The 14323-nt window shown below is 35.7% G+C and overlaps 1 protein-coding gene across 4 annotated transcripts in view; it reads left to right on the top strand.

Moving 5' to 3' along the window:
• The window catches only part of LOC150107457 (uncharacterized), a 314828-nt gene that overhangs the window by 148193 nt on the left and 152312 nt on the right, over nucleotides 1-14323 (top strand). For all 4 annotated transcript variants that reach the window (XM_090391886.1, XM_090391888.1, XM_090391889.1 and 1 more), the window contains exon 6: nucleotides 1352-1564. In XM_090391886.1, the coding sequence (XP_090248012.1) occupies nucleotides 1352-1564 (213 nt within the window). The remainder of the gene's footprint in view (nucleotides 1-1351; nucleotides 1565-14323) is intronic.

Raw genomic sequence — 14323 nt, forward strand, 5'->3', positions numbered from 1 at the left:
AGTAATCCTGGCAGGAGACATTAACAAATTGCATGAAATTAAGCTTTGGCAGTCCAGTCTATGTTGAAACAGAAAAACAGGAAGTTGTTCTAACTAGCACATAGGTCACAGTTGTTTTACCCATTCTTATTAACTGAGGGCAGATGACTCCACCTCTGTGTGAAACATTGAATAACTCCTTACCATATGTCATCTCCTGGTAGAGTGCCAGTACTTCATTCTAGAGAGAAATACAGTTGTTTCTAATCTGGTTGAGTCATATACACTTAAACAGATCTTGTCGGATTTGGACAAATTGCATGCAGCTTTTCACTTTTTTGCAAAGAATTAATTTGCATAGATGTGTGTGTCTGATCATAAATGTCTTATATGCATGACATTGTTCAACTTTTTAAGATTTGCTTTCTTGTATGTAAGATGATATTTATTTATTTAGTTTTTTTTTATTTATTTATTTATTTATTGCCTTGTATCTGCTGTAATCTTGATAATGGTACAGTTTGATTTTGCTTTCCTTGCACCAGTGACCCCAAACCAACCAGCAATGCTATCTGTGGAGGTGTCACCAGAAAAAGGGGAGTTCTCAGTTCTATTTTTTGTTTGATTATGCTTACAAGTGTCCGTGCGGTTAGCCTAGTGGCTTTGCGCTTCGCAACCATATGCCTGGGGAAGGAGTGTCCTAGGTTCGATTCCCGTCCACGACGTGAGGAGCTTAAGGATCTTCCTCAGCCATAGCCAAGTTAGCCGGTCTTGGGCGTCGGCAGCAGGGTTTTTCCGCCAGTTTATCTGGGGTTTTTCATCCCGCAAGCAGGCAAACCAACCCCGTGAACACACAGGTTACAGTCATAAATACTTACGGCAAGGAAGGCAACGGGAAACCACCTTGCTCATAATCATCTCTCCCTAGAATGGTAGCATATAGCTACCCTCCCCCAGCCATATGGCAGATGGGAACCAGAAGAAGAAGATGCTTACAAGTGATCTTAATCAATATAAGAAATGATTTCAGATTTGGTTGAAATCAATGGAATAATGCAACCTGTTGAGGTGCCCTCAACAGGAATGGAGGTTTTAGCAGGTCAAATTACAGCATTAATGGTTATTGGTATAGGAGTAGTTAGCAATTCTCTACATAGTTGGTTAAGAGTCACTGTCATGACTCTTTTTATAAATACTTCCCATCCTGCTCTGACTTCAGGAGTTGGCATAGAATCCACTTCGTATTCTGTACTGGTTTGTTTTTATTTATTTATTTATTTTTCCTGTTTTTATGATTTAATGTTATGTGATCCAAATTTTAAAAGACAAAAATAGGAAACTAATGTAATTTGCATGTGAATTCTCTTCCTAGGGCAATGAAGACATGTCGTGAGCATGAAGACCTTGGACCCCTCTCTAGGCCCCGTAGTGCCTCAACCAGTGAAAACTCAAAGCCAATTGCAACTCGGCGGCCGGTTGCAATTGTTAATCCTCAGTCTCATGGTATTACTGGTACAAGGGAGCGTTGTGATAGCATGCCAAGTCGTCCCCGAACCATTAGTGAAGGTCAACAAATAGGAAGCAGGTAATATTTTCATTAGCTAGTATTTGTTACTCGAAATACACTTTATACTGTGAAATGTAAAATAAGTAAAAATAGTAAAAATGAGGATTTTGATCAGATTTGGCAACTGACTTTTATTAAGTAAATAAAAATAGTGTTCATTTTGTACCTTCTTTTCAGTACCCTTATATACCTAGAATAAAGTATACAGGAGTAATTAAAGAATCAATTCCTTAATGAGAGATTCCTTAGCTCAGTCGATAATGATGATGCTCTTTGGTTGGAAAGACCTGGGTGTGCTTCAAATCCCATCTAGGACATGAACCTTTATAAGAGCTTTTCAACTGAAGGTGAGTTAACTGGTCTCATAGGAAGGTAGCAGGTTTTCCCTCCTGAAAATTCTGTAGCTTGCATTACGGTACACAATATTGAAATATTACCAAAGATGCATCATATCTATTAAATTCATTACAGGCACAAAGAAGTCTTCTATACTACATTGTATTATCTTTGATTCAACATCTGTTATATAAGTGGGGTCTACATAAGAAAGTATATATGGTATTGTATGATATATAAGGTATATAATATATGGTATATAATGGGGGGGGGGGTGTCACAAGTGAATGTAGCAGTATATTCGAATTGTGCTAAGAAAAGTGTTTTTAAAGAGTGTAGTTTTTTATTATTATTATTATTTGTGACACCTCCAAGGAGTCTAAAGACTCATCACGGGAGGACACCAACTCTACAAATCTCCATCTTCACCACTACACTGAACCTCTACTATCAATCATCTACACCAACGCCATGTACTGCCCACCACCATAACTAGTATTTTTTGTCTGTAAATTGCATGTGTTCTGGAGGGCTGATTTGTCTGTGTGCGGGATGAAAAACCTGAGTTTCCGGGAGAAAAAACCTGCTACCTCCGTATGAGATCAGCTAACTAACCTTCGATTGAAAAAGTCCATATGAAGATTCCTCCCTTCACAACGATAATCGAACTTGGGCTTTTTCTAATCAAAGGGTGCAACGTACCATCATTCTTCCAGTTGTGCTGTGGAGGCACTTTTTATTCTATAATTGTGCTTTATTTTTTTTTTATGCTGGATACAGTGGTCTTCAATGGTGTTTGTTATTGGAATTTTGTTTGTTTGTGTTTTTTGCTCCTTGTCTGTTCCTGCTACTCCTGCTTTCTGAAAATGGCATCAGTAAAGAAGTGCATTTCAGCAGCATGGAAAGTTTCAGCACAAAAGATTAACTTCAGCGCTGGATTTTTCATGTATGCACTGAAAAACGTGAAAAATTTGTGGACTGTTAGAGCTAATAAAAAAAAGAAAGAAAGCTATAATATATGTGTAAAGTGTATCGATAGATTAGAGCAGTCAGAAATGTGAGCTAGAATCAGGACCATAGTAGAAGAGCTTAGGTAAGAGTTGGTGAAAATAAAAAGTGAAATTAAGCATCTGGAAGATGAGATTAAACACCTAAAGAATAGAATGAGAAGAAGGAAGTATTATGAAGAAAAAGCTAAAGGATGGTCGCATATCTTTGTATGGGGACTCAATCATTAGACTAATAAAGTACACAAAACATACTTTCCTGGTGGAACAGTGAAACAAATAACTAATAATACTTTGCAGAGAAGGAAAGAGCAGGCATCAGAATTAGTGATAGTTGGGCACAAATACGTAGTTGGTGAAAAAAGGAATGTTGATATAGACTTGAGAAGGTTGTTGCAGGAGGTAAAGGATAATAGTGTTGTTGGAAAAATCGTTAGTGTGTTGTCCAGTTATGACAATAATGAGTTGAAAAGGAGATCATGAATGGCAAGATTGTCGAGTTGTGTGAGGCAAGGGAGGGGGTTCACTTTGTGAATATGTGAAGTGAATTTGAAGGAAAGTTGGGATATTTTTAAATTTGATGAATTGCATTTGAATGTATATGCTGTTGGATATTTAGAAAGGCTATTGTTTGCAGAAAAGGCTCAGAATCAAGGAGTCAATGTAGCTAATGATCAAAGGTATTTGTGAAGCAGAATAACATAGCTAAACAGGTTGTACAATAGGAGAAACATGGATATGAAGTTGAAGATGTGGTTATGTCAGCACAAGGTGATGGAATGCATAAAGATGAGGATGAGACAGGTATGAATGGCAAAGTCAGGATTAGGGAAATGGGGGGGGGGGTCAGACCAAAGAGAGAGAGCTTTGATATAAAGCTAGAGTAAAGAATGTTGATGCTGGTAGAATGGCCTCAAACACACAGGGATTGTTATGTTTGTATACAAATGTAAGAAATATTCGAAATAAGAGAGCTGAATTTGTTGCATTGATTGAGTCAGTACACCCAAAGATAATTGGTATAAGTGAAACTTGGTTGTGTGACGATAATGTGATGTCAGGTATAATGGAAGGATATACAATTTTTGGGGAGAGGGGGTGGATAGGAAGGTGAAAAGAGAAGAGGGAGTACTGTTAATGATTATAGAGGAATTGTTTAAAAAGTGTGGAAGTTGATGGTACATGTGCAGATTTTGAACTTCTGTGGTGTGAAGTTGAAAGTAACAGGCTAGAATATCTGATAGAATGCTATTATAATAGGCCAGGGAATTTAGAGAATACTGACTGTGAAATATATAGGCAAATTGATTGGACATGTAAAAAGAATGTGATCCTGATGGGAGACTTTAATTACAGGAATATAGAATGGAAGGAGGTGATAGTGTATGGGAAAAAGGAGAGTGAGTTTGTCAAATTTCTGAGGGATAAATATCTTAAGCAGCATGTGACTGAAACAACTAGAGGCTTTAGTATTTTGGATTTGGTGATAACTTCACAAGATCTACGTAGTTGTTAATTGAGGTATTGACACGGCTGCCAGTTGTTGAGAGTGATCATGAGTAGGGATGTGTCTAATATTCAGTTTTGCTTTGATATTCAGCTGATTCAACATGTTTTTTCAAAATATTCAGTATTCAACCAGCTGAAGCAGAAAAATTTCTGTTATATAAGTCATAACAAATGCATACAATCTGGAAAAGCCTTACCTTATTTTGCCTGACCGCATGCAAAGGCTTGCCATTGAATAATCAAGTTGGATGAAATCTATAGGTACTTTCTTTGATGTTTTTATTTTAGTCTATATTATGCACTCTTAAAAGTCGGCTATATTATCAAGTATTAAAATTTATCTTAAAGTATTGAAAAATAATACAGGTTTGGCCATGAATAATAAAAAAAAGCAATATTTGGAAGTTTCGATTTATATACGGATTAAAAATTAGCAAAATGTAAAATATGCAAATGAAAAATATCTGGATAATACAGAAAAAGGGAAGTACACATCTCTGATTAATCATAGTAAAAACATAAAGCATGGCAATAAACACAAAATCTAAAATAAAAAAAAAATCCAATCTAAAAACACATAGATGATAAATAGGCAAATCTTTGCATCATGCTATAGCTGAAATGATTACATTGGATAACAGGACATAATCAACTATTCAAAAAAAAAAAAAAAAAAAAAAAAAAAAAAAAAAATTCCAAGGCTGATGAGTAAACCTATTCTGCAGTACAATTTATGCAAGAAAATTTCTTTTGCCACCAGCTACTAGCATATTCATCAAAACGTTTTTTTCAGAAGCCAGATATATTTATGAAGAAAGGAGATGTAGACTACTCCTGAAAACAGTGAAAAATTTCTTTTCCTAGATTGTAATTTATCGAAATTCATTCTGATTATTAAATCCATAATTGTGAAATGTAATTATTATTGATAAAATTTATAATTATTACATTTCACAATTTAAAATAAAAGCTTATATCCTCAAATAACAGAATATTTTTATTCTGTTATTTGAGGATATAAGTGAGGACATTTAAATTTAATTCATCACTGGACATTAAATGTACAGTGATGAAATTTTTTCAGTTTTTAATGAGTGTATTATTTTTTACCAAAAAAACATTTGTTTATAAAATTTAATTTAATATGCTTCAGCCAAGTATTTGGTACTTTGGCCAAATCATGGTTTATCGCATCCCTAATCATGAGATACTTGTTTGGGAAAGTGGTGAAACAAGAAAAGATTACTGAAAAAAAAAAAAAAAGGGATATGTGATGTGGAATTATAAGGTAGTTGATGGGAAGCTCTGTAGTTCAACTAGCATCAATACATTAGGTCAGCGATTTTCAACCGGTGTGCAACGAGAGTTGTAAAAACGAATTAATTGAAAGAAATGTCGTAATTTGCGCATTTATTCCCTTGAAGCTCCCAAAAAGGATAAGTAATTACTATTATTAATATCTTCTGTATGTAAATCAATCAAAATTATGCCTATTTTTTTGCCAGAATTTTTTGTCAAAAAAATTAAAAGAATATATTTTTAGTGTGCTGCAGAATTTTCATAATTAGTCTAGGTGTGACATTTTATGAAAAAGGTTGAAAATCACTGCATTAGGTTAATGAGCTATGGAGATAAGATGTTGACAATGCATGGAAATTCATGAAGCAGTATTTGACACAAGCAATGTATAACTGCATACCAAGGGTTAAGAAATTGCTATGGTGGAAGTACTACACAGTTGATGATAATTGGATCCATGAAAAGTATCAAGTGCAGGCTCGGAAGGTGACAATTATGGTAAAGAAAGAAAAGGTGCAGTATGAAAGGAGATTGACTAGTCAGGCGAGAGTTTAAATTAAATTAAATTTTTAAATATAGCAGAAGAATTCAGGGGAATTCTTCTGCTATATGGTAAACAAGAGGAAGAATAATTATGGCAGGTTGGCACTGGTGGATAGTCATGGCAGTAGAGTGACCATTGCAAAGATATAGTGGAATTATTGAATGAGCATTTTATCAGCATATATCATATTAGTGTAAATGCCATGCAATATATAGAAGAGAGGCAAGTATTACGAGAATTTGAAGTGAAAGAATCAGAGGTGTATCAAGTGTTGATTGGGTTAGATCAGTACTTCCCAACATTTTTTGGATCATGTCCCACCTCAACGCCTCAAAGATTTTGATATCCCCCTTCGCCGAAAATGGTGAGTGTTTTGAGTATATCAGTGATGAGGTGACGAATGCAACATCATTTTTCTAATTGCCCCCCCAAAATATTCATTCTCCCCTTTGTGGCATACGCTCCACGCTGAGAAACACTTTGTTAGATATTAATAAGTGGGAATGGATGGCATATCACCACATATTCTTAAGGAATGTGCACAATAGTTAGCTATGCCCCTGATCTGATTATTTAATCACTTGCAGCTGTTAAAGTTCCTAAGGAGTGGAAAGAATGGCAAAATAGTACCACTCCACATGTATGTTTCTAAGACAGAAGTTTCCCATTGTAAACCAGTTCATATAACTGCAGTTGTAGTTATCTTGTTATAAATCTCTCCAACACATTAACTAATGTGTTGGAGAGATTTGCTGGGCTGGCGATCTTCAGTTTGCTGGTTGATTTAAGTAGCATCACTGGTGATAATTCACTTCAGGAAGATTTGAATAGACTTTTGACTTGGCCAATGGAGTGTGGTTGTAGTTTTAATATTAATAAGTGCAAGGTGTTGCATTTTGGAGTGCAGAAATATAAAGCTATGTACTATATTGATGATGCTGTACTGCAGAAAGTCGACGAGATTCGAGATTTAGGAATGATGTTTGACAGTAAACTGAAGTTTAGATGGCATAATACAATTGTTGCAAAGACTGCATGTTGCAGTTCCACTATGATGATAAGTACTCTAACATGAAGGGATACGGAAGTGGTTGTGCCACACTATAAAAAGCACTGGTTAGACCACAGGAAGGTCTAGGTTGATTGATGCCATTCAGAATTATCTTAGATGACCAAAACAGAATATAATAATAATATTCAGAGATCTCCAAGGAGTTGAGGACCTATCGAGAAAGGCCATACACCCACAACCAGGTGTTCACTAGACTCATTCAAACCAGATACACTTGCCACTTCAGATAAAATGTTTTGCTCATCCACTGCTCTATGAGAGAAAAATCTAGCTCACACCACTTTAAAAAAAAAAAAAAAAACAGCACACAAACTTCCATGGATACCCATTGTCCTCTCCCCCACCTTCCACATAATGAAAAATTTCATCAACCAATGTCCTATAGTACCTTTCCATAATTTTATAGACTATCGTGTCTGTAAACTTCTGAAATTCTGCAGTCCACATTCTCATTCTGTCCTCATAATCTACATCCATAATCTGAATATCAATTTTGTAACTCTTTGCAGTACCTTTTTACAGCTTCTTTATCCTCTCAGAACCCAGGAAACCAAATCAGTGCATAGTAGTCCAATGTTCAGACATATCAAAGTCTTGTAAAGAGGGGAAAATAGCTTCCTTATCCTAACATGTCAATGTTTGTTTCAGCATCACAGTTATCCTCTGAGGTGTATTTGCAATTTTTGCTTTGTGACATTTGAATTCTTAACCAACATGAATCCAAGATCCCTAAGCCTCATTAGTTTCTCCAAGCATAATCCCACCAACATAATTTGCAGTTATGCATTTTGTCATGATATCTCATCATGACAAAACACATAACTTTACACTTACTAACACTGATTGTCACAAATTAGCATTTTCCCACATGTAGAGATATTCAAATCATTCTGTGATTGCTATGTGTGTGCGTATATATATATATGTATATATCAGTAACATCCCTGATTGCCCTACTTTTTTTCCCTCCCACCACTGCTCTGGTTCCGACTGCCTTTCCTCTGCTGACGACTGGAAGCACCTTATGCTCGGCTCGGTCCCTTTTATTTTCCCGTTCTCTGCACCTTGCACCAAGGGTTGTAAACCCCTAAAAATTCGGCACGACTCTTTCATCTTCTTTTAAGTTCGACCCGCTCTTTTTTCTCCTCTGAGCACTCCTTTTTTTTTTTTTTTTTATCTTGCTGGTCAGCAGAAACTTGTTTGAACCTAGCAGCACTCTTAGATACTAACTTTAAAGGTGTTATGCACAAAGCTTGCAAACAACTGTCTCATACACATAACTGTAAACAACTTTCTTGTGCTCTTACACATAGCTATGTACGAAGTTCCCGATGGCAAAGCATTACAGTCACTTCCCATAGGGTTAACTACATTAATATTTAGCAAAATATACATAGAAACAAACAAGGTTATTTACAGTTCTCATGAGACTTGACCCATGTAAAAATCGATGTAAAGGGATTTAGTATTTTTAAGCTACATCGAATTTTACAAAGGCCCACCCCTTCATGAAAAATTTTTTCTTTAATCTGTTTCTGTATCATGTCTCATGCTTTCTCTGGGTTGGACAGTACTCAGATTTGTCATTTAATTTCGAGCAGGAAATTCCTTCAGCGTGTCCTGTGGGCTCTTTTGGGTGTGACTTGCGTTGCGACTCATGTTTGTCACTATCCCTCGGGTAATTTACCTCCTTATGATACCCTGCTCTCCTTCTAATTCTCACGTTGCCTGAGCGGTGAATTTTATTACTACTTCTCTCTATAATGTTTACTTCATTACATTCTTTACATGGCATTCTTTACATTTTTTTTATTTTTGCGTCTATAACTTCCGTCTCATTTGCTGCATCCTGAATTCCACGGAGATGTGAAAGGTCTCCTCCCTTTTTACTTGTTCAATATCCCTTGCAGTTGGAGAATCAGGCAAAGAATTTTTCCTGTCTTTCTGATCAAAATTTCTATTTCTCCCCCTTTTCTAACTGGGAAAACAGTCACTCTGTGTGTTATTCTTACTATATTTTCTGTCAGGGCGACGTCTCAGGGCATCTTTCTTCTGGGCAAACTGCTAAATCCCCATAACTGAAATTTCCCCCTTAGAGAAATCGTAGGAGAACCTGTGTTTCTCTAAAATGTCAGTTCCAAATATTATATATGATGAAGTAAATTTGGTGGAAATGGCATCTGGAATAAACCTAAATTGATTCAGAGGATGATAGCACAGATGAAAACGATAAAGTTAAACATTTTACAATTGTTGGCCTGACCTCTGGTGAAAAAAAAAAAAAAAAAATAAATAAATAAATAAATAAAATATAAATAAATAAAAAAAAAAAAATTATACATCAACGCTAGAGTCCTATTTGTGTTGTCTACTATATACATATATTAACATCATTCCAGCCAGTTGGAGTGGAATGGTTTCTAATATTAGTGGATTGGCTAGAGTCCTGACTTATGTTGAATCTTTCATATTAGGTTGGCTGAATGTGTGCCATCCAGATCCTTGGAATTTTCATACCATCTTTATTGTTGATATTTGGGTGGTTTATCAGGATTTCGCAGGATTCTTTAAATTTTCTTTCGTACCATGTTTTTGTGCGGTGTAAGGAGCAGGTGCTTTTCCGGTTGATTTGGTGTTAAGTGCGTGGTCTGGGAGGCCTGCTTCACCATAATGGTTATATTTAATGTGTCTAATGTGTTCTTTCTTGCGTATAGGGATTGTCCGTCCTGTTTCACCAATGTACGGTAAGTTACAGGTGCAGCGGATGCAATAGACTCCAGGATGTGCTAATGGGAGGAGAGGATCCTTAGAGGAGCTGAATATGGTTTTAAGTTTAGTGGCTGGTTTAAAGGTGGCATTGAGGTTATAATGTTGTAGGATTCTGTTGATTTTTTCCGATAACCCTTTAATGTATGGGATGGCTATGGTTTTACTGTAATCTAGATTTGTTTTTGTTGTGGTTTTATAGAGTATTTTATTGACAGTATTTTTGTTATAGCCATTATTTATGAATGTGTCACTAATGATTTTTAGTTCTTGTTTCAGGGCTTGCTGTTAGAGCAAATCGTTGTGGCTCTGTTTTTAAGGGTGTTAATGACTCCATATTTTTGTGCTGGGTGGTGGTATGAATTCGCATGTATGTATTGGCCCGTGTGTGTCGGTTTTCGGTAGACTGTGAAGGATAGACTGCCTGAAGGAAGACATGTAACTAGTGTGTCTAGGAATGGGAGCGAATTTTGGTTTTCGATTTCTATGGTAAATTGTATCTGTTCGTGTTGTTTGTTTAGGTGGCTGAGGAATGTGTTTAGCGTTTGTTGCCCATGCGGCCAGATCGCAAACACATCGTCAACGTATCTGAGCCAGATTGTCGGTCGAAGCGTGGCGGAATCAAGAGCCCTTTGCTCAAAGGTTTCCATGTAGAAGTTCACGATTGGGGGGGATAATGGTGAGCCCATGGCTGTACCTTCCTTTTGTAGGTAGAATTTGTTTTGCCACGCGAAGTAACCAGACTTTAGTACATGGGCAAAGAGGGCCGTAATGTCGGGCGGAAATTTATTCTGTAGTAGGAGAATTGTGTCATTGATGGGGACATTAGTGAAAAGGGCAGAAACGTCAAAACTGACTAATAAGTCATCTTTGTCGAGTGTTATGTTTTTGATTTTGTTTATAAAGTGTTGTGTGTTTTTTATGTAGGAGGGGGAATGACCTACCAACTCCTTGAGTGTTGCCGCTAATTTCTTGGCTATGTGGTAATTGGGACTGTCTATTCCTTCCACTATTGGTCGAAGGGGCACATTTTTTTTGTGTATTTTCAGAACCCCATATATTCTTGGGGGGGGGCAGGCGTAGTGGGGTTTGAGTTTTTTAACCGTGTCTGGTGGCCAAGAAGTGACGGACTTTAGTAGTTTTTCTGTTTTGTCCTTTATCCTTTTTGTTGGGTTATAATTTACCATTTTATATGTGTTGTTATCGGCTATTAGTTGGTTCATTTGCAGTATGTTTTTATTTATATTTTTTTTATTTTTATTTTTATTTTTATTTTATTTATTTATTATTTTTTTTTCACCAGAGGTCAGGCCAACAATTGTGGTAGCGGTTGGTCAGTGTCTTTAACGAACCAGTCTGATTGTAGATAGCTTGTTTCTTGTGTATATTTGTACGCTCCAGAAGATGACCTTGACATAAAGGTTGAAACGTCGAATTGAAAATTTTAGTAATATTAAACTAAAGTCTTTATTCAAACACAGTAGTTGTCTCCATAATTTCCAAAAATGCATTCGGATCACCGTGCAAGCCTAAAAGAAAGGTTAAACATTTTACCCTAAAAAGCATAAAGAAAGGCCTAGACTTAGCTGAACAATTGGAGTTATATTTTCTAAATGAACATCCTTCCATTGAAAGAAGCACAAATTTTAAGAGAGAACTTCACAAGTGCTTAGCTCCATACGACGAAATTTATAAAGATCTCTCAACTAAAAGCAAACAGTCTAAAATAACAGATTTTTTGCAAAAAGTAGAGCATAGAACTCAAGATGCTGCTGAAGAAAGCTCAGAAGATGAGGATATTTTGCCAGAAAGAAAACACCTTCATTTAATTTTGCTTAGTAATGATGACAAAGAAAACATTATGTAATTATGTAACATTATGTAAACATTCTGATAATATTAATATGTAATACTTTTGATCAGTTATTGTTTTAATAAACATACGTTTCTCTTAGTTATAAAAATAAAGTAGTATAGTTTTTTAACTTTTGAAACTTAACCTTGCTTTTTGTACTAGTTCTTTGTTTTGTATAACACGAATTTGCATAACACACCATTTTTTAGGAACCTAACAACCGTGTTATATGGGGGTTACCTGTATATTACTGTATTTATCAATACTGTAAGTTTACGTCATCTGTTTACAAGATGAATCATATGTCTGTCAGCACCTGCATCAATATTGTCTTATATGGTACAAAACACTGTAGATGTTATACGCATTACTAACACTAGACCTGTGTATACTTTATGGTAGTAAATGATAAAATAAACCAGTATCTACATATATTTTATGCATTCATGACATACCTAACTTTTTCTTTAATTTTCAATATTTCTAAGCTACACAGTTCGCCTGCAAGTTTTTTCAAATTGTCGCAAATCTCCAAAAAATTTTCCAATATATTTATTCATAAAAACCCGCATTCCTGGAGTGTCAGCTGTACTTATAATATCAGCCACTTATATTTTTAATCGTGGACTTGGTATGTTATGGAAGGCTGATGTACCATTAAATTATGTTACGGAAGGCTGATGTACCATTAAATTAAACAAAACCACCCAATCAGTTCTCTAATAAGCAGAGTAGGGGATCTCTTGCTCATGATTACTGTCAGAAGCAAGAGGCAGAACATCTTTTAAATGAAACTCCCTCTGACACTATAACGGGGTCTAATACATTTTGACCTAGAATTCCTTCTGTCATCACATGCTGCTCGAGAAAGTTGTCTTGCAACAGCTCAATGAATGTAGCTTCGTTCCTGAGATTTCACTACCTAATTAATGTTTGGATAATTGTCACCCATGGTGATTACTCATTTAGTGCCCATCAGATCCATCATCTGATAGGCACTAAATAAGTGATCATTTCATCAAACATCCCACCATGTATTTGATCATGTTAGATTCCTTGCAAGCAATAACTTCATACTCACAGCTACATGTTACTAATATTATAATCATAGCTTTTTGTCCTGTTTGGACTTATGTTAACTGATATCATTGATAGCACACCCTTGTCCTCTCCTATCTTGTCTATCCTTCTTAAAAGTATTGTACCCTTTACACTTGATATAGTTAGTATATGCATATCTGAACAGCAGTTCTCATGAATGCCTACAAGCTCAGACTACAATCACCAAGTCAACAAACTACTGTTTTTTTTTCTAATACTTCTGGAATTTGTGCACAAACATAAGTTATCTCCGAGCTTTTTTTATAGACTCACCTCTGTAGTCTGCATAACTCAGTTGGACAACTTGCTGATCTCTGTTCAAATTTAATGTCTCATGTATGCAGACATACTTGCATGTGCTTAATACGCCAAACCCATTGAGTATGTTTGTGTCATTAACACAGTTGCATGACTTCATCGCTCTTATGCACAGATTTTTACCATTCCACCGATCATGATATAGTTTTTCTGAATCCCCGCATTAGATCTCATGCCAATAAAATTTTTTTCAGACTGCTGATAAAAATCCATTCATGTGCAGGTCATCCATCTATATAAATCCATTCTGTGCACCAAATCGTTTACCACTGTAGCTCTTCATCTTAATTCAGTAGTATCATATCTTGGTAACAGACTAACAATTTTTTTTCTCTCTCTCCCCCTATTCACTTTGCTTCTTCCGAATTCCTTTAATTTCCTCTCTCTCTCTTGCTCATACTGCATTTATCACTAATTAAATCATTTGTGCCTACAAGAACTACCATCTTTTTTTACTTTTCTTTTCTGTTTTACATGGTTCATTTTTGCTCCCAGAAAACTTGAATTAGTAACACAGCCATCATCGGCATGTTTTACGGGCATACCACATGACATCCTTCTTTGTACATTCTGCTGTACTTACTTAATTATCATTATTCACTAATATCTTGCCCACTTCAGTGCTTTGCTGTCTCTCCTTTCGCTGCTTAACTTCCTTGTCATTCCTATTCTTCTCGACTTTTTCTAATCCCTTCTCATCTATCTGATAATTCGTGTTATTCTTGAGGTTTTGAATTCATTTTCAGTATCCTCATTTGTTTCAGTATGGATATGGTTCTGTACAATAGACAAGCCTTCTTGCTCTTAAATTGACTGTTTAGATTATCATTCTTTTTGTTACTGTTCTGTTGTTCTTGTGTGTTTACAGTACCATTTTACAGTGCTACTTTATTACTGCAATATCTCAACAAATATATTAGGAAATACACAAAATGCAATAAAACCATGAAAATTACCAGTTCAGTGCTAT

Source organism: Typopeltis vanoorti, chromosome 4 (genome assembly GCF_054136105.1).
Source record: "Typopeltis vanoorti isolate ZY-2024b chromosome 4, IOZ_Tvanoo_1.0, whole genome shotgun sequence".
NCBI lineage: Eukaryota > Metazoa > Arthropoda > Arachnida > Uropygi > Thelyphonidae > Typopeltis > Typopeltis vanoorti.